The sequence below is a fragment of the Lepidochelys olivacea genome (assembly GCF_965140295.1).
Source record: "Lepidochelys olivacea isolate rLepOli2 genome assembly, chromosome: 5".
In the NCBI taxonomy this organism is placed as follows: Eukaryota; Metazoa; Chordata; order Testudines; family Cheloniidae; genus Lepidochelys; species Lepidochelys olivacea.
The window spans coordinates 102862312-102884273 of record NC_140415.1 but is presented as its reverse complement, the minus strand read 5'-3'; the positions used below and the strand labels follow the sequence as shown (position 1 = coordinate 102884273).

The window sequence follows — 21962 nt, the reverse complement described above, 5'->3', positions numbered from 1 at the left end:
GGCCATGTATGCTATATTTTTAAATGATATAATCTATACTACTGTAAACTGAAAGGACCAAAATTTGAAAACTTGTGGTCCAAGGTCTACGTGCTCAAAAATGTGCAATTTGTGCATACATCAGTTCATGAGGCATTTACCACAGGTGAGCATACAAATCATAAATGTGCACACAGCAGTGGTAATTTAATAACTATTTGCATATATAACCACCTGATTTGAACATGCCATTACATAATTGCACACTTAGCGTTAGGTTCATAAACTGGGATTTTAAAAGCACTCACCATTGGCCTACCTTGGCTCCCACTGACTTCAGTGGGAGTATATTTAGGCCAGTGGTAAGTGTTTTTGAAACACACATAACTGGTCACACACTTTTTTTTTTTATGCAGCATACTCAAAGTATGCATTAGGTATGCATTAAAGTCCATTAAATTCCAAATGTAAACACTGAATACTCTGACAAATATACTACTGAATGTACTAAAGCTGTTCAATAGTGCAAAATAAAACCTAGTCAATGTGAATATGCTATAAACTCACATATTGTACTTTATTCTGTGCTTTACTGAAAATATCTTGTAGACTGAAATACCTTAGTGCTTGCCTTTGATGTAGAGACATGTAGGATATACATAACTTCATTTTAGCATGTTATATATCCTGTAGTATAATATATCTTGTACTTAAAAAAATAGTGCGTTTAAAATTTTGTGTTGATAATTTTTTATTGCTATTTATAAAAATAAGGACGTGTTTGTTCTTTGGGTACTATCCCTTTTAGAATTTATTTCTTTGTATCATTCTTAAAGGTTTTCCTAATTAAACTGTAATTGGTACTATTTACAATAGCTTTCTTCCATTATGTTGTCATGGAAACAGATGCATCTCGAGTACTTCCAGAGTTTGGAGAAGTTGAAATATCTTCTTTGCCAGATGGTACTACGTTTGAGGATATCAAATCACTGCAGAGTCTTTATAGAGAGCACTGTGAGGTAAGAAGGATGTATTTCATATACACTGTTTTACCTTTGATTCTTTCATGAGAAGTCAAACACTCTCAATGCAATATGACTGTACAAAACATATTACAGCCTGAGAGAGTCTAACTTGTCTAAAAAGCAGTTTGCTTATTCAGTTCTAAGGGAAAGTTTACAATAAGATTTTTCTGGAGTCTCTCGTTTTGTAAGAATAGCCAATATTAGTATATTTTATAGAATATTGAGAATGAAAATTAGTTTGTTTTTAAAAAGTTTGATCTTGATATTTCTGTCAGATTTGAGAAATTAGATTTCAGATTTTGCATACAATATTTTGGTTTTGCTGTGGGAGTATAAATCTAATTCAATTAATCATTTCTATTTTTTACATTAAGAAACAAATATTTTTTTTCAAGTATTACAAAAACAAGTTTCCTGAGATGAGAGCTTTAAGCCATATTTCATCTGGAATATTTCTGTGGCTGTTACAACTATTTCAAATGATGTGAAATGGAAAAGATATATGAACCTTCAGTGCAGAAGTAGTCATGGCAAATTTACCTTGTCTCCCTTGATTTTTTAGCTATTTTAGAAGTTTTGCTTATGTGAATTCATCAAATATGATTGTTTAGGGCAGACCTTCTCTTTTTTGCCTCATATCCACTTATACTTCTATTAGTGTATCTCTCTGCACATACTGGATATATACTCTGATCACTGGTTAAAATAGAAATATACATTTCACCACTATTCCTCCTAATTATGCAAAATATAGCCAGTATATAAATGTTGTCATAACATACCCTGCTAACGAAAATTTAGGTAGAAGACCACCTGCACTTGCCTTTTTTTTTCCCCCCCCAGGCAATATTGGATGTTGTAGTGAACCTTCAGTTTAGCCTGATAGAAAAATTGTGGCAAACTTTCTGGCGCTATTCTCCCTCCACTCAAGCTGATGGCACTGCTATTAGTGAACCGAGGTCAGTAAATGTCTCTTTTACTGGTTATTATCATCATTTAATTGCAGATGTAAAATCAAATAGAAGTATAGTTTTACTACTAACTGGAAACCTAACTTGCTATCATTAATTTACGAGGTTAAATTAATGCTGTCTAAAATGTTTGTCCACTCTAGCTAGTGTTTACCACAAATTGCTTTTTTGAAATGATTGTATATGTATATCTACCATTTTATTTGGTTTGGATCACTACAGTAGAGGTATCTTTTCATAACATTGTATTCAATCTTTTTTGAGGTAAAAGGACCATTCTTATCATACCTCTGCATAAGTTATGTGCTGTAGCAGAAATTTGAAGGCCATTTTTCAATCTCATATGACACAAGGTGCAGCAGTGCTGTTGGGTGTGGTTCAGACATGTATAATGTTTTATTAAATAAAATATTTTAAAGTCCATTGTTTTCCTATCTGCATGTATATGCATTTTCATTTATTCATTTGATACATTTGTTCACACCAGCAATCTGAGTGAAATAGAAAGTCGACTTCCGAAAGCAAAGCTGATTACTCTGTGCAAAAATGAGACTGTTCTGAAATGGATGTGTAACTGTGACCATGTGATGTACCAGGCTTTGGTGGAGATTCTCATTCCTGACGTCCTTAGACCTATTCCTAGTAAGTTGAACACAGATGACGTCTTGTAAGGATTTTTTTTTTTTTTTTTTTGGTCTGGTGATCTTATGCCTACAATACCTCCCAGGAAACCTTTGGGAGTGATTTTGAAGGCTACAGGAGCAGTATATGTGGTCACTCTTAGCTTTATAGTGTAGAAAGGTAGCAGTAGGTGTATGCATTGTATTTAAAGAAAAAGGGATTGATGATTTCACCACATTTATAAAAGGATAAAAACAGGCTTCCAGAAGTTTTCAGGATATATTTTCCTAAAAAAAAGATGCTTTTGTCATTGTATATTATTTATTTTATTATACTTTAGTATCAAAAATGTTGTTCCTTTGTACTCTGACTCTAGTCTACATGATAGACTCCAACACACTATGGGTCTGAGCCAGAGTCCACTGATATCATTCAGAGTTTTCCAGTTATTTTAGTAGGCTTTGGGTTAGGCTTTACATTAGCCTCTAAATAGCTAATAAAAATTATGTATATGCTGTATGCTTTCGTTTCTGGACAACTAAACAGTTGTTGTTGGTTGATCAGGAGGTTACTTAACTCAGTAGGTTATGAATTTTAATGTTACATTTTACTATTAAAATGGTGTAGTGCAAAGTCAAACATTTTTAGCCTTATTCGTTTTTCCAGGCTATCACATTTTTTGTTCTGTGTCCGACCTGATAGACTCAGTGACTGATGGTAGTATAATACCTTGGCCAGCCAACCATTATCAAATTGTTTTACTCAGGAGTACAGTTTTCTTTTCAAAGCTAAAATTATTGGAATCCGTAATTGCTCAGGTAGTGAATTTTAAGACTGCTTTTAACAGAAAACTAATTCACTTGGTTTCCAGCAAAGTTGAATTCCTTTATAAAGTATTTATTATGTCATGTATGTCATGCTAAATATTATGAATATATCTTCCATTAACAATAATAATTAATGATGATGTACAGGTAAAATCCATATAACTACATATGCATTGTGTTCGCTTCATGAACCAAACAATAGTCATTTCATAGTTAAATTGGATTAATATTTAAAGGAGATGGTGCCTCAGATAGCCTTGTAACTAACAATGCTATTTTCTGTTGGTGTCAATACAACTGCTACTAATGATTCCAGTTACAGACAGGTCAGAAAAAAATTACACCTACACCTTTGTAAGAACATGCTACTGACCTTCACTTATTAATGAAACAGAGTGGAACGTCACTATACACAGTACAGTACAGTACTTGTGGTACAAGAAATTTTAGCTTTGTGAATGTAAAAGTCCAAATGCCAACCATATATTAAGACAATTTTTTAATTAAATTTTATAGTTAAAAAGGCAAAGATTAAGATATTGGTGGATTGCAGTTGTATTTGACCCTTTTATTAATGAAATAGAAAAGAGAAGAAGAAATGCTGAATGATTATCCTTTTTAAATACAGAGATTAAATAAGCAACCTTTGTCTACATACTTAAACTAATTGGCTTTGGCCTATGTTTATGGTGGAGTTTATTTTTCTGTTTAATGTAAATAGGTAGAATCTTATTTTCAAGTGAATTCAGTCCAGCTCAAACAAATATTCAAAAAAATTTCAATTAAAGTTGACAAATTGAATTGAGGTTTGAATGAAGGAGAAATGAGCTATTAAAATAGTCTTCCATTCCATCCACACAAAGTAGTTTCTGATTTTAAAAAATATATTGCGTAAGTGAAGTTATCATGGAATATTTTAATGTGTGTATATATGCTTACTGATTTATGTACCAGATCCTGCTTTTTCCCTTGCCTTTCACTTGCTTCCTCTGCATTGACTGGTAGTCCCCAGAGAAGTTTTGTAAATTAGCTTATTAGCTATGACATCTTCCTGCCTACTCTCAATTTACTTCATGAGCTAGATGGAGCAGTGTCTGTACAGGATTTCAAAAAATTCTTCATTGATGAAGCATATATGTCCAGTGCTGATAAGTGCATATATGTTTGGGTCCTCTTCATTCTGTTTGTCATTACTGACAAAGGATTTCCATTAGGAATGAAATGCAGTAATGGATGAACATACCATTAGTTAGATTTGGATGATTATGTATGCTGTATGTGGGATTCCTGTTGTTTGGATGATGCTTGATAGAAATATCTTTTAATCCAAGGACCACTTCCTACCAATAAGCCTCTTTCTATCTTTTATGGTATCCTGGTGGGTTCCCATCCATACCCTCATCTCTTCAAATATCTTTAGAGGGCAGATGTTTGATACACTTTCTTTTCTGGATCTTCAGGAGTAGTTGCCTAACCTGTTTCTCCCATACTGATCTTTTGCAGGAGTGACGGCACATAAGTAGGCCCACTTCCCCAAATTCCCCATCCTCCACCTCCATTCTGCATTAGTGAGAGTTAAAATCCCCCTCGCCCTTTTACAGTGACCCTTTAATTCAGCAACTAAAAGGTACCGTTCTGTCACAAAGTCCATTTAGCTCAATAAAAATCCCTAAATTTAATCCAGATTTAGTCCTTTAGCACAGTGCACTCTGGAATGATTCTCAGTACAGGATACAAAATGCCAATGCAAAAACAGCAGTAGTGGGAGCAGCAGTAGTTTATTACCTGCTTCAGAGGTTGAGGAAATGTCTTCCACTCACCACAGTAGGCTAAATACAGGATTCAGGGAAATTTGGGTTTATATGGCTGGCCCCATAAGAACAGAGATGGGTGAAGCTGACTTGCTAATGGCTTCCTGGAAAAAGCATCATTCAAGAGTAAGAGTGGAAGCTGAGAGCAAAAAGGGGTAGTGATTGTCTCAACAAGTACAAGTTCTTCTTTGAGTGGTGATCCCTATATGGATTCCAGACATGGGTGCGCATCCGTGACATGCGCCAAAGCTGGAACAGTTTTGCAGTAGTAGCGTCCATTGACCTGCATGTGTGTTGTGCATTGTTCGCGTGCTCACATCCAGGGTTATCAGAGGCCATGCAGGTCAACACTGCTCCAGTTCCCTTTTATCGCCACATGGCTAGAGTCAGAACGCCTGTTCCTCAGTGCTCTAAGCCTTGCTAAGAGAACTGCTTGTCCATTTTTTCAGTGTATATAGTAGTTGTATATAGTAGCTTGTAAGATTCATAATTAGTTAGGATCCCTGTTGGATTTCTTCCCCCGTCGGACAGATCCCTCCCACCCCCTGCTTCCGGGGATTGTGCCCTGGCAAGCCAGCTTTGAAACCCACGCTCCTTTGCTGTGAGCGACGAGCACCAACTGTGCCTTTACTGCCTTGGCGAAGCCCACGTTGTCACCGGCTGTTCCTTCTGCCGATCGTTCCCGCTCCGAAATTGAGAAGCTAAAGAACTTTGCCTCTGTACATTTCTAATGGAGGAGGCTATGCGCCCATGTGTGCAGTCTGATCCGAAACTGGCAGATCCATCGGAATGGCATCTGTCACCACTAGTAAGTGCCCCTCTGTCTTGCTCCAATGCAACAGAGCCATAAGTACTGCCACAGAAGCCAGACCATGAACATAAGAAGCATGGACATGGGCATAAGGGCAGCTCCCCGATGGGCACTGCCCTGAAACACAGCATTGCCTCCCTGAGCTAGATCAGGTGAAGAGTTGTGCGTCGACCTGGCTGCCCCAGCTCCCAAGAAGCCCCGGAAGGAGCATAAGGCAAAGCACCATCCACTTTTGAGGACCTCTCCTTTGACAACCAAAAGCTTTAGTGACAAGACGGATAAATCTCTCTGCGGTCTCAGTGATTCCCACCCCGCTCTGCAGTCACTCACCATATACACCTGGGCCCTGACCTGCAGGCAGCAGAAGTCGTCCTTTTGCCCTGCCCCAACACCTCCTCCTACCCCTACTTCCAACAACAACAGGCATCGTCCCGACATCATCAGTGCTCTCAACAACTACATTACTCTGCTGCTACCGCTTCTACCCCCTCAACCTTCCCACAACATCAGTCAAAACACCCATTTTGACTCCCTCATCTGAACCTCCTCCTATCCCTCTCATGCTGCCCCATGTCACCCTTGGGGGCCGTCTTGCCTGTTTGCCCACAACTGGGACAAGATCACCACAGACCGCTCGATGCTTGACATCATTCACCAGGGATACTCTATAGAAGTCCTCTGATTCCCCCCTCATCGCACTCTCCTGGAGAGCCTTCCCACTCAGATCTCCTCTGAGAGGAAGCAGGCACCCTTCTCCGAAAGGGTGCCAGAGAGCGCAACCCCCTCCATTACTAGGGCTGCCGCTTTAATTCCCTGTATTTCCTTATTCTGAAAAAAAGAGGCAGCTGCTGCCCCATTCTGGACCTCCAGTTACTCAACAGGTTCATATGAAAATTCAAGTTCTGGATGGTCACATTTTCCCTCCTTATCCCTTCCCTCCCTCACGGAGCCTGGTTTGCAGCTCTCAATATGAAAAATGCCATATTTCCACATCGACATTCACCTGGCTCATTGGAAATTTCTCCATTTTACGGGTTGCTCATTCCCATTCTCAGTTTTGTGTCCTCCCCTTTGGCATTGCCACTGCACCTTGTGTATTCACAAAAGTCTTTGCCATCATCGCAGCCCACATGCGACGCCTTGGCCACTCCGTGTTTCCCTATCTTGATGACTGTTCCTCGTTGTGATGTCACGCAACCACCTCCCTTCCGGTATACAGACCCTTTGCAATCTCCTCGCCAACATGGGCATTTGTATCAGCAGGGAAAAGCCAGTCCTCATCCCTACCCAATGGATCACCTTTATTGGGGCATTCCTGGACGCTCTCGTGAGCCGAGCTTTCCTCCCGGCAGACCCGTTTGCCATCCTTACCTCTCTCATCGCAACATTATGCCGCAAACCGCACACCTGTATCCACCAATGTCTTTCCCTCCTTGGCCACATGGCGGCCTGCATCTCCATAACACCCCATGCCTGCCTCCATATATGCTGCCTTCAACTGTAGCTCAGGTTGATCTACAAACCACAGACAGACTGCTTGAACAAGTCTGTCCTGCTCCACTGGTTCGTCCTCGACTCCTTCATGTGGTGGACCAACTTGTCCAAAGTCTTGGTCGGCACCCTGTTTACACCTCCCGCTCTCTGCACCACTCTCACCAGAGAGGCCTCCCTCACTGGTTGGGGCGTCCACCTGTCTAGTCACATGGCCCATGGCCTCTGGATACCGAGAGAGGCCAAGATGCACATCAACATTCTGGAATTGAGAGTTGCCCGTCTTACCTGTCAGGCATTCCTCTCTCTCATAAGATCATATCACATTCAACTGCTGTCCCACAACATGGCAACAGTTGTATATATCAACAAGCAAGGCAGTGACAAGTCACTCTCTCTACGTGCAGAGGCCTCCAACTCTGAAAAGGGTGCATCAAGCACGAAGTGATACTACAAGCCTTGTATCTTCTGGGTGCCAGCAACTCCCTAGCGAACACACTCAGCAGGTTTTTCTATGCGACCCATGAGTAGGAACTACATGATCCCACATGATGCTCTGTCTTCTGCTGGTGGGGCACCCTGTGCTGGGAACTCTTTGTGACCAGTGAGAACTGCAAACTCCCCCTCTTCTGCTCCAGATGGGCATTGGGGCCAGACTCACAGGGCAATGCCCTTCTCCTGCCCTAGACAATGAAGTCCACTATGCCTTTCCGCCCATTCCCCTACTCCCGCAAGTCCTGCACAAGATTCAATGGGATCAAGCGAAGGTCATATTGATAGTCCCCTTTTGGCCTTGCTAATACTGGTTCATGGACCTCCTCCATCTCCCTGCTCATCCCTCGCCTCCCCTGATCTGCCTCCACACCCACCCAGATCTCCTCACACAGGTGCAGGGATGATTCTGAAACCCCAACACATGCCTGCTGCACCTCACAGCGTGGTATTTGGATCGGGCTCGCAAGTAGACAGAGCCATGCTCCACCCTAGTGCATGACATCCTCACGCACAGCAGAAGGCCATCTTCTAGAACCTGCTATCAGACAAAATGGAAGCATTTCACCACTTGGGCACACCACCACCATTACCCACTAGACTCCATATCCATTCCTATCCTCCTAGGCTACTTCCTCCAACTTAAACTGTAGGCCCTCGCCCACTCCTCCCTCAGAGTCCACCTGCTGGCTCTCAGAGCCTTCCTCCCTCCATTAGACAGTTCCTCCATCTTCACTCACCCAATCACCATTTGCTTCCTCAATGCCTTTCAACCTGTACAAAAACCTACCCCTTCTTGGGACCTGAATATCTCTCTCTCTCTGTTCTCACTAAACGACTGTTCAAAGCCCTCACAACCTGCTCTATTGCCCACCCTCTCCATGAAGATGATCTTCTCGTGGCTGTCCCCTCAGCGATTCTGGTACTCTTATAGAAGATGAACACTTTTAGTTCTGAAGCCAGCATTAGCTGGCCTGACACTAATGAAACAAACAGCATTACTCCCAATGCCATTTCCTGCAAAACCTTTTATTACTGACAGCAGCACTTCACAGGCTGTAACAAATCAAAAGCCACTCAGGTCACTTTTATTGTTAACTGCATGCAAGATCACCTTGTCACTCTCTAAATTAGTTTTCTTGTGTGATAGCCAAATCAGTACCAAGAATGTCTAAAGAAATGCCGTTTTAAGATCTTTTGTAGTTACCAGGCATATAAACAATTACTGCTTCAAAGAAAAATAAGAGATTTTAATTTCCTCTCTAGAATAGGGCTTAAGAAGTAAAGGCCAGCACAATTTAGGTAGCATGCTTTCGCTTGATTGAAACAAAGAGAGCACAGAATTTGTTTTGGGTTTAAAATGACACTTCTCTCTCTCAGGTCTTCAGAAATTCATGGTTATTCTATACAATTTTTATGTTAAATAATCTATTTTATATACATAAAAGAAACTTCCTGCTGTGGAAGTTAGTATGTCTCTTACTATCATCTATTCCTCTTTTTCATCACAACAAAAGACAACATTTACTTCATCAAGTTGTTGTTCGTTTCTTTTTTTAATCACACTTATTTTGAAAGTAGAATAGAGATACTTTGCTCTGAAAGATGAGTATATGAAAGAGATGTTTTACTATATCTGTTGTTCAGTGTTCATGAAAAGATTAATTTTGCCTTAGACAACCAGTATCATTAACTTAGTGATTACAGCTCAAGGAACACTGTATTGAAGAAATTCTATAAAACCATTGGTCACATGAATTAATGCACAGCTAATTAATAAGTGTGCAGAAATAAATTTGCATAGCACCAAAAGCATGCTAGGTATTTGACAGACCAGAAAAAAGAAGTCTCTTTTTGTCCTAGAAAACTCATGAAAAAGCCTGTTCTCATAAGACTTCCAGCCCAGTTTTGCAACATCACAAGGCTCAGACCTTACCAGGTTCACCCATCACTAGTTCCCACTGCATAGTTGAAAACAAAATAATATGCTCGGAAGACAAATAACTTTTTTATCCTTTTTGATAGATCTAAATAACTCTGATTCCTTTAAAAAAACACACACTTTAAAAAAGGGAATCATTAATTACTTTAGCTGTAAGTGGATATTTCTCAAAGAATATAACTTTTCTTTACAACTAATTCTTACTCTACTGGAGAGAGATGATTTTATAAATGGATCCAATCAATACTCAGTTGTAGACATTTTCATTGTTTCCTTTTACATGTCATTCAAAATCTTTTAAAGACAATTGAGTTTCCCCCTTTCAAGGTTTTTTTACACCATTATTACAACTGCGTTATTCATCATGAGTCTACTGAAACTTATAGTTTTCCTTTCTCTTTTATGTGACACTTTTTTGGTAGATCTATGTATTATACTTGAGAGAGCAAGTGAGAGGTAAGGAAAAGTGAGGTTTTATTTACTGTGGAGGAGTTCCTGTTTTTTCTTTTCCAAGTGTAGCTCCCTCAGCACATATTTCCCTTCCATCCCCCTTCATGAACTAGAACTTTTTCTCACTTGAGAAATGCAGGTTAGTGTCCATCTCTTCCTTTATAGAAGGGAATATGATGTCACAGGCTCATCGACAGGTCTATAAAATTTCTCTCGAACCACCTGTGTGGACCACTCATCAGTGCTGAGGGAGCTGTACTGGGAAAGGGAAACAGAGGCTTCTCCACGGTAAGAATAACCCTACTTTCTATCACTTATGTATATTTTTATATTTTGCTGGTTGACACTGCCTTTGAGCACTGCACTATCATGTGTTTTATTCTTTAAAACTGGAATAAACATCATGTTGGTGATGGTGCAGCACAATTTGGGCTAACTTGAGGAAATTGTACTTTTGTAATAATCACAATTTTCAGCAGCCTCTCTGTACCTGAGAAGAAAAAGCACTTAGTTGTAGTGGAAGGTTGAACAGTAATGATGTAAAGAGAATCCTGCTTGTTTCAGTAGATACAAAACAGTTGTTACAGTTATTGATGTTCCTCTACAGAAATACCTGAAACAGTACTCACCACTGGTGTTTTGTTGCTTTGGCCATAGACCTTTGAAAGCTTCTTAGATAAGGAGGTCAGTTCTGCTTGGAAAAGCTGAAAATAAAATAATTCTTGCATATTATATATGTGAATGAAGAATTTTGAACCTAGACTGGATAAGCCTCTGAGTATGTAAAAACGGCAGATCTCATCAATATAGAATATTAAAACATAAAGGACATGAAGGTTTCAGTACAGGCACTTCTTTTTCATTTGGTTTTTATTCTTTAATGTTTAGGTGCCTTGACCCAAGCCATTCGCAATTTTGCAAAAAGCCTTGAAGGTTGGCTTTCCAATGCCATGAACAATATTCCACAGAGAATGATACAAACCAAGGTAAAATTAAGTAACTGTTTAGTTTGGAATGAAAGTTGCATTATTCAACAGTGAGCCTGAATGACATTAATGACTATAGTAAAAATATTTGCATTTTGATAGCTACAACAAATGCTGTTATGTTTATGTTTTGGTTGCTGAAAATCTTTAAAACATATGAGGAAACATTATTTGATCTGTAATTTTAAATGCTGTGATTCACACGTAAGATGGCTCACACAAAATGAATATATAATTAAAATGTAATATAAAAGAATCATCAAGGGACAAGTTGATCCAAAAATAATGTGAGTACAATATGATTTGAGAAAACTGATTTCTTCATAGGTTGCCGCTGTAAGTGCCTTTGCCCAGACTCTGCGAAGATACACATCTCTTAATCACCTGGCTCAGGCAGCTCGTGCTGTGCTTCAGAACACTTCTCAAATCAACCAGATGCTCAATGACCTCAACCGTGTTGATTTTGCCAATGTCCAGGTAAACTGTATCTTTACAAAACAGAGTTTATCAAGTGTTCTCTTTTGTTTTCCCCATAACTCCGAACATTAGTATTAGGTCACATATTTCCACCCAGAAAATGCAACAGGTACATTTTGCTGAGGTGTATGCTGAGTGTGTCTAGCCAAATCTAACAGTTTACACAACTGTCCTCAGGAAGGAAAGATATCAGAGCTTTTTCCTCTCTATTTCCTCTGTTCCAACCCAAAGTGTTCTGCTTACTTTCATTTAGTGGAGATGCAATTGAGGAGTCCACTTATTTTTAGAACTAATGCTTCTTTCCTGTGATGAGGTCTAAGGCAATAGGTCTGGTCTTCTGGGCAGATCTAATAGTAGCTAACTATACTGCAATATTTCTAGCGAGGGTGTCCTACTCACATTTTTTAAATATTTAAAAGTAATACACTTACCTGCTATGGTCACAATGTGTTTCAAATTATTTATTCTATTTAAAATATGATTCCAGTGTCTCTGTAAATATACTATAAATCGCATAATTAATTTGGATTAATTTTGTTTGCCTACAGGCAAACAAAACGGCCTTGATCTCACCCACTGCTTACTACTCTCTGCACTAGTACTTCTCTGCTCACCCAACATGCTGCCATTACACTCCCTACAACCCATCAACTCCCAAAATTTTCATGATAAATGTTAGGAAGGACTAGAGTTAAAGAAGTTTCATATAAAAATATTTGAGTATTGCTCTCTATTCATTTCTGTTTTTTCTACAATATTTTTAATTTAGATATTTTATTTAAAGCCCATTTTCATATTTTGTTTATTTTTTGCCCACCTTTGTGTAAGAATGAGATTATGGGGGTTTTAAAAATAAAAATGGCTTCATTAGTTTGCCTGGAAAGAGTAGTTCATCCTCTTCATTCAGCTGATTATTTAATCTTTCATAATAATTTTCCTTTTATGCATAAGCTTCACATACTGATGTTAATTGAAGATATGTTATGTACTGTAATAGGAGCAGGCTTCCTGGGTATGCCAGTGTGATGACAACATGGTTCAGAGACTAGAAACCGACTTCAAGATGACTCTTCAGCAGCAGAGCACTCTGGAGCAGTGGGCTGCCTGGCTCGATAACGTAATGATGCAAGCATTGAAACCATATGAAGGAAGACCCAGCTTTCCTAAAGCAGCACGGCAATTTCTGCTAAAATGGTCTTTCTACAGGTAGTACTTAAAATTCTTTTAAAATGTTTTCAATGTATTTCATACTTTGCTGTTGAAATGTGCGCGCACACAGAGATTTTGATAACATGGAAGAAAAATAAGATCAGACCACAGAGCATTTTTTATTAAATTATTAAAGATCCCATAGCATTTTTCAAAAGGGTAGGGTTATATTAACCTCAAATTCAAGGCCAGAATGCAACTCAGTGATTGAGGAGCGATCCTTGTGAACTGTTTCAGAAGCATTGTACAAATGCAATGAGAGCCAAATTTGGTCCTAAGTTTGTAACATGTTCAGGAAATCTTTGGGATGAAACACTATATAACTGTAAAATTATTTTTATTAATATTTATTTATTAAAATACCATGTCTTCTATTTTTATTTTGTTTTGAAGACAGTCTTTTTTAATATGTGGAAGAACATCAAGCAAAAAGTACATATTCTGTGTTACTTCTGTTACCAAAGAAGAGCTGGTAAATAAAGTATATTCTTTGTGTGTCATGTTTGTATATAAATACATGGTAACATTATGTAACTTTTTTTCTGTCTGTATAAAGTACATTGACAGAACATTTCTTAATTTTTTAAAGATGATCCATTATAGTATCTGTTTCATGAGTCTTTAATATTGTGGAGTTTTTCAAACAAAACCTGCATTTGTACATACAACAGGTATACCTGCTAACTTATTGGCACAACTTATGTGACCAGCTTTAAAAATTTTATCAATCAGAAATCCGTACCATTGTGTTGCAGTTTTGGCACCAATGATGGTATAGCTGAAAGGGATATTTTCTTTTGTACTTTCAGATCTTTGTTTAAACTAGAATAATTATAATACAATGTTTTTTATTTAAGATTCAAGTGGAAGACTCTTTCTTGTATTTTAATGCCAGTTTTTCAAAGGACTGATTTTTGCATATGCCTAACTGATGTGCATGTAACCTTTAATGTGTGCCCCCAAATTGGGATGATTCAAAACCGACGCATCAAAAGGTGTGCATGCATAAAGAAATACACTTTTGAAAATCTGGCTCCTAGATTCTAGGAGTGTGGTCTCAAAGATGATAATTTCAGAGAAAGAGGAAGGTTGTTTACCTGTAAAGTGACTTCTCTGAAAATAATATAATATAAAAATGCAAATTCACCTACTCTATTTAACTTTTGAGAAATGTTTGGGATGGGTCTGTGCCAAAATAATCCATATTTGCAGAGCAAGGTATGGTATATAGATTCTGGAGTATTCAGGCAAATAATCGTTTCTAATATCTTTCCTGCATTGGTTTCCTTGACATTGCACCCCAAAAACCCCATAACTCAGGAGTTTTGTGTCTGTGGATAATGTTAACTGCAGAAGATTCTTCTCTGAGTTAATTCTCCATATGGATAAGTCATGTAATTGTAAATATGGGGTAATTTTAATATTTATTTTATGTATATATCTTTTCATTTTTAAACAGCTCAATGGTTATTCGAGACTTAACCTTGCGCAGTGCTGCTAGTTTTGGCTCTTTTCATCTGATCCGCCTGCTTTATGATGAGTACATGTTTTACTTAGTAGAACATCGTGTTGCTCAGGCAACAGGAGAAACACCTATAGCAGTTATGGGAGAGGTAAGATAATATGCAAGAGCTGACTGGTTGATTTAGAGATGAATTTGGAATGTACCTTTACAAAGTGTCTGTAATTTCTAATTAAATGTGGGAAGAGTTTAATATAACTGCTGTAGGCATAAGGTTTGGACTGGGTTTGAAATAGACCAACATTTTCAAACTTGGGTGCCCAAAGTTAGGTAATCTTAATCCACGTTTAGGCAACTAAATAAAGTTGCCTGATTTGCAGAGTTATTGAGCACTCATAACTCAGGACTCTAAAAAAAATTGCAAAAGAAACCTGTAGTTGGAAACTCTTCTTTTCAGTGAACTATCCGCAGAAAGTAAGAATTAATTTCCTTAAACATTTGCATAATATACTGAAAATCTGAAATAAATAATTTGGATTAGATATAAATGTCTCAGATTCCATTGTGCAAACACTTACATTTCCTTGATTTTACACACAACTAGTCCTTTTGGCTTCACTGGTACTATTCATGTACATAAAGTAAAGCCCATACATAGGTGGTTGCTGGATTGGGACCCATATAGTTAGCAGGTGGCTAATCTAACTGAAATGTGGTGGTTTTTATACCATGGAATCAATCACATTATGTCTATTGCATTGTTAAGTCAACTCACAACTTAAGTTGACATCATACAGCATTCTTTCTTCAAGACTTATTTAATATTATCCATAAATGTTTTACTTTAATAGAGGTTGGGGAAGTGCCATATACTGTTAGCTTAATTTGTGGTGTCTTAATACAACATAATACAGCATCACACAATTTAGAAAAATAAATCATTCTGAGTAGTCACCTGCTAACCATTCAGATATTTATATCCAATACTGGCTTTTTTTAAAAATTGCAGTGTTTCCCCATTATAATGTATGTATAGTAAGGAATATGTCAAAATGTAGAGTTGCTATATTTCTGTCTTTTTAATTGAAATAGAATTTGCTAACTGTGAGGTGTTTAGCGTGAGGGTTTCAATAATGGTCTGACATAAATTGAGGACTGGCAAACTTCTATAGCTCAAATAAGAACCAGCCCAAAATTGTTTTGAGTTTTGGGGGGAAAGTGGTTAACTATTTTTTTATTTATGCCATTTGTGTATCTGTGCAATTCCTGGTTTTGGATGATATAGCAAAAGGAAGGCTAATTCTTTCTGTATTTTTGACCAGAATGAAGCCAGGTAATGTTAGAAATATATTAAATAAATATATGTTGTTCTTACCTGAGAATTATAGGTCAGATTTTGTTCTGCAGTTTCTCATTCAAAAAAGGGATGGAACTGGAGGATTGTTTTCCAGGTGGTGTGGGTGGCTGGTAGACAACATTGCATTTAGTTAGTTTGCATAAATCAGATAATTACCAGAATAAGATACACCTGATGTAAACCCCGACTATTTGGCCACACTGGAAGAAAACGAGACAATTGATATTATTTAGACTGCAACTCTGTCATCTCAAATATCTGGGAATATCCAGCAATAAAATTGCATAGTGCAGGTCATCATCATTTGCCAGATAATCTCCAACCTGGTCCTGGCCATCCCGTTGCTGAAATCCAGCCACCCTCCCCTTGCATGAGGTAAAAAGGGCTAGAAAAGGAGGGGGACTCAGCACCCTCCTGTACCAGATGTAGGAGCCCCCAATTCCTTTCCTCAGCTCATTTAAGGAATGCTTTCCTTCAAATCCTTTCCCAGTCCATTTCATCTGATAACTGTATCCCCTCTGTAACAAGTACCTGCACTGGCCATCTGCCACAAGGAGGCACAGGCAATTAAGCTTGTCTGCCTCCCACACATCCCACTCCGGGTTCCCAGATATTTACTGATTCCTTCCTAAATACTGGACAAAAATAGTCTGCTCCCCTGTTAGATAGTGTACCTCATCCTTCCCAAATAACTTGGGTACCCAGTAAGGTACCTGTTCTGTTCATTCCCTGGGGGAACCTGGCATTGGCCACTGTTGGAAGACAGGATACTGAGGTAGATGGACCTTTGGTCTGACCCATATGGCCGTTCTTATGCTTATATATGTTCTGATGTGCCACCCTGGTATAGCTGCTTTCTGCTCTTCCCTGCTCTATCTGTGTAAACTTTCCCCCTCTACTGTCCACTGTAGGAGGGGGAACCCCTTTTCTTCAAGCCAGATGGACAAGGATTCACCACATACAGCTGTGGTGAGCACACTTGCACTGGTTAATGTATTTACATTAGGTGTGTGCACTAGTGTCATTGATGTAGTGACATGGGTGCAAATTTCTCTATTACAAACAAGGTCTTAAGGGGAAATTTTGTGGAAGCTTTTTGTTTAAATATTGGCAGCACATCATAGGCACCAAAAATATTTTCTAAACTGTACGATGCAGGAATATCTTACTCTAAGAGCTTACACTCAGAACAGGCAAGGATCCTGACAAAGATGTCAGATAATTATTTTAATCAGGATTTTAACTTCAGTTTTTAATTAGTTTCACCATTTTCATTGCCGGGGCTTTTTATTTTAGCTTTGATGTTATTTCCTTATTGTAAACCATGGTAAAATGCATCTTAGTGGGAATGGAAAATGAACTACTGAACTCAGTGAAAGTCTCTCTGATTTTCTGCACCCTGTCATTCCCCACCTCTACATAAATGCTTCCTTTTTGGTCAGTAGAAAGACTGTATTTAAAAATCACCAAAAAGAAAAAACAGTCTTATGTCAAGGTGATTCATCTACCAATTGTGGCAACTATTTTTTTTTTTCACAACTGGTACATGTCTAACCTCACTCTGTCTTTTCTAAAATAACGCTGTCACACATCTTAATTTTGATAACTTGGTTTAAAAGTTTCCTGGTCGCTGCAATATAGAATCAGAAATGTTCAGATTAAGGTGGACCAGTCAAAAAACAAAGGTTTTTCTTGCTGTTTTTGCACCACGGCAGCAAAGCAGGTATTTGACTGTAACTGTTTTAAAAAATTGGTGAGTTAAATTGCAAATAATTTTCTAACTGCATGATAAAAAGGATGGACTACATCACCATTTTATTTGATGTTTAAATAGGATGTGCAGTATGGATTTTAAGACTAGCCAAGAATATTTATTATTTTGCAGTTTGGCGACTTAAATGCTGCTTCCCCTGGAAATATGGATAAAGGTAAGTACTTAATCTCTTGAACATATAATTCTTTATAAAACTAGTATTATCTGGAGCAAGACAAAATTTAATATTATGGAAATATAGTAGGGCTGTCACGTGATTAAAAAAATTAATCACCATTAATTATGTGATTAAAAAATTAATCCCCATTAATCACACTTAATAATAGAATAGTACCATTTATTTAAATACTTTTGGATGTTTTCTACATTTTCAGATATATTGATTTCAATTACAACACAGAATAAAAAGTGTACAGTGCTCACTTTATATTTTTTTTTATTACAAGTATTTGCACTGTAAAACAACAAAAGAAATAGTATTTTTCAATTCTCCCAATACAAAGTGCAATCTCTTTATCATGAAAGTTGAACTTACAAATGTAGAATTATGTACAAAAAACTGCATTCAGAAATAAAACAATGTAAAATTTTAGAGCCTGCAAGTCCACTCAGTACTACTTCAGCCAATCACTCAGACAAACAAGTTTATTTGCAGGAGATACTGCTGTCCACTTCTTGTTTACAATGTCACCTGAAAGTGAGAACAGGCATTCACATGGCATTGTTGTAGCCCGCACTGCAAGATAGTTACGTGCCAGATGCCCTAAAATTCATATGTCCCTTCATGCTTCAACCACCATTCCAGAGGACATGCGTCCATGCTGATGACTGGTTCTGCTCGATCCAAAGCAGTGTGGAATGATGCATGTTCATTTTCATCCTCTGAGTCAGATGCCACCAGCAGAAGGTTGATTTTCTTTTTTGGTGTTCAGGTTCTGTAGTTTCCGTATCTGAGTGTTGCTCTTTTAAGTCTTCTGAAAGCATGCTCTACACCTCATCCCTCTCAGGTTTTGGACGACACTTCAGATTCTTAAACCTTGGGTTGAGTGCTGTAGCTATTTTTAGAAATCTCACATTGGTACCTTCTTTGCATTTTGTCAAATCTGCTGTGAAAGTGTTCTTAAAATGAACATGAGTTGGGTCATCATCTGAGACTGCTATGACATGAAATATGTAGCAGAATGCAGGAAAAACAGAACAGGATATATACAATTCTCCCCCAAGGAGTTTAGTCACAAGTGTAATTAACACATTGTTTTTTAATGAGCATCATCAGCACGGAAGCATGTCTTCTGGAATGGTGGCCAGAGAATGAAGGGGCATACAAATGTTTAGCATATCTGACAAGTAAATACCTTGCAACGCCGACTACAAAAGTGCCATGTGAACGCTTGTTCTCATTTTCAAGAGACATTGAAAACAAGAAGCAGGAAGCATTATCTCCTGCAAATTTTAACCAAACTTGTTTGTCTGAGCGATTGGCTGAAGTAGGACAGAGTGGACTTGTAGGATCTAAATTTTTACATTGATTTATTTTTAATGCAGTTATTTTTTTGTACATAATTCTACATTTGTAGGTTCGACTTTCATGATAAAGAGATTGCACTTCAGTACTTGTATTAGGTGAATTTGAAAAATACTATTTCTTTTGTTTTTTTACAGTGCAAATATTTGTAATAAAAAATAAATATAAAGTGAGCACTGTACACTTTGTATTCCGTGTTGTAATTAAAGTCAATATATTTGAAAATGTAGAAAACATCCAAAAATATTTAATACATTTCAATTGGTATTCTATTGTTTAACAGTACGATTAAACACAATTAATTTTTTGAGTTAATCACGTGAGTTAACTGCAATTAATTGACAGCCCTAAAATATAGTAGCGCAGAACCTAAAACTAGATTCTTATAGTCTTCTGAATGAGTGTTCTATAATATCTACAGTATATTTCAGTATCGAATAATTACAGGATGCTGTAGATATGGCCTCTAATAAGAAAATCTTTTAAAAGGGCTGATTGTTTATACATTAGTAGGTATTCAAAATCCCACCCCGAAACTGGCTACATGCTGGTGGGTGAAATCTATACACATTCGTGTGTAGATAGTCTGTAAGAGTTTTCTCTGAGTAAGGACTGCAAAATTGGGCCCATTGTTTGTCAAGCACTTTGCCAAATAACTAGCTTTTTAAATAGTGAGAAGTATAATAGAGAGTAGGTAAATTTCTAGGTCCTCTAAGTAGAGCCTTGGAATCAGCAAATCTGGCCTCTGTTCTCTTCTTTCCCACTGGCTTGCTCTGTGATCTTGGGCAAGTCACTTAGCTTCTCTTCATCTCCATTCATGTTAAATTCTGCAGGCAAAAGACATTATATAAGTACAAAGTTATTGTTATTTTAGTGACACTATTATATTTGTTTGAGCTGGCTTGAAGTGGCAAAAAGCAATTGCAAAATTAAGAATGTGTACTATAATATTTGAAGCTGAGAGTTCATTGAACACATGAATCTCACATTATGCACTGACATTTTCCCAGTAAAATCTCAATTTTCAGTTTATACCTTCTCAGGTAGCTAGATTTCTGTTTTTCATATCTTATGTGTTGTTTGCAAAATAAAAGCCTTAGTAATTCACAGTATTTAGATTTTTTTTCACTGTGTGCTAGTTTCATGGTTGTTTGTTTGTGCAGATGAGGGCAGTGAAGTTGAAAGCGAAATAGATGAAGAGCTAGAGGAATCTGGAGAGCCACAAGCCAAGAGAGAGAAAGCTGAGCTAACCCAGGCATTTCAGGTGGGCTGCATGCAGCCAGTACTAGAGAGTGGAGTACAGCAGAACCTCCTGACCCCACTTCACAATGAGCACATTGTCACGAGTACTCAGACTATCAGACAATGCAGTGCTACTGGAAATACATATACTGCAGTCTAACAAATATTAAAGCTTTTTTCCCCTCAGATTACATTAGCCCTGTTGACGTTGGGCTTAATATGAAAAAACGAGAATAAGTCTGAAGGCGACTGTTGTCAAATTTTAGCTTTGCTGAACATTACCTTTGTTGGAGTTGTGAAATGGAATGGGTGTATGTATTTTCCCAGATCTGTTTAAAAAAAAATTTTTGTAAACAAAATCATTTTACATTGGTCACTCAATATTAAGAGTTTTCTTAGTTTCACTTGTCAAGAAGGATTTTGCAAAGCTTACTATTAATGTTTTTGTCATCTTATAATTAAAGTAATTTAATTTTTTCATAGTTTTTTAAAATATGTTAATGTTAATTGTTAGTTATGGTGATGATTTAATATACATAGTTTTTTAATTAGATGCACTTCTGTGAAATATCAAAAGAAATATTTTCTTTGATTTACACTGGAGGCATATTCATTTGACAGCAGATGCATCAAATTTGTCATAAAAAGGTGCTTTTCATTGGACAGAACTAGAAGACACTACTATTTTGATCATATTTCTGAGCATTCAGTGGGAAAGTTTTAGGAATTTTTATTATAATGCTGGAGGGTTGAGAAGATCTATTGTTTTCTTTATCTAAGGAAGAGTTATGTTTCTGCATTCATGAATGCAGACTAAATGAGAGAATGGTAATGTGTGCATAATAAATGTACATAATTATCAGACCATCATGTAAACAATGCAAGCTTCCATTGAAACCATCAGTTTTACATTTTGTTTGCATACCAGTTCCTCTGTTTGAAGACTACTGATTCTATATTTGAGACCACTGCACAGATGCTTTCAGCTGTTAAGTGGGACTGTAGTAGATAGATACTGAAGTTGAAAAAGAAGTGACTTGATTTTTGTAAGTGTATGTGCTACTTATGCTGAACTGGACATACAGGAAACCATTCCATCTGGATGAATTTCTTCTATTCCAGGTCTTTTTCCTACTAGTAGTTCAATCTGCTGCTCTTATAAAAGATAACTTATAGAATGCAAGGAATGTAGCAACCTGCATCATATTTACTTCAAAAATATTTCCTAGTTCTTAAAGTAAGTGGATTTAAATTTTTACAAAAATTAAATAAGGCAGTGTAACTGGCACACCTCATTTGTACTTATTCCCAATTGTGTAGAATTTGAATAGGTGGCTAGATGGACCATTGCCATTTAAGAATGTACATCAGGGATCATTGTACCTCGGCTATTACATGGTGCCTTAAACAGAACTGAAGCTAAGATTTAGTACTTTTTGTTATTAATAACTCTTAAATTCATTCAGCAAGGTGTGCCTGTCATTTTCAAATTCCCTAAGAAGTAAGGGCA

The 21962-nt window shown here is 37.5% G+C and overlaps 1 protein-coding gene across 2 annotated transcripts in view; it reads left to right on the top strand.

The window, feature by feature from the left end:
• The window catches only part of RFX3 (regulatory factor X3), a 241362-nt gene extending 220590 nt beyond the window's left edge, over positions 1–20772 (top strand). For both annotated transcript variants that reach the window (XM_084628259.1, XM_084628258.1), the window contains exons 9-17: positions 886–998; positions 1848–1963; positions 2463–2617; positions 11309–11406; positions 11734–11883; positions 12881–13089; positions 14552–14705; positions 17797–17839; positions 20374–20772. In XM_084628259.1, the coding sequence (XP_084484385.1) occupies positions 886–998; positions 1848–1963; positions 2463–2617; positions 11309–11406; positions 11734–11883; positions 12881–13089; positions 14552–14705; positions 17797–17839; positions 20374–20612 (1277 nt within the window). In that variant the 3' untranslated portion in view covers positions 20613–20772. The remainder of the gene's footprint in view (positions 1–885; positions 999–1847; positions 1964–2462; positions 2618–11308; positions 11407–11733; positions 11884–12880; positions 13090–14551; positions 14706–17796; positions 17840–20373) is intronic.
• Positions 20773–21962: the final 1190 nt, after the last annotated feature.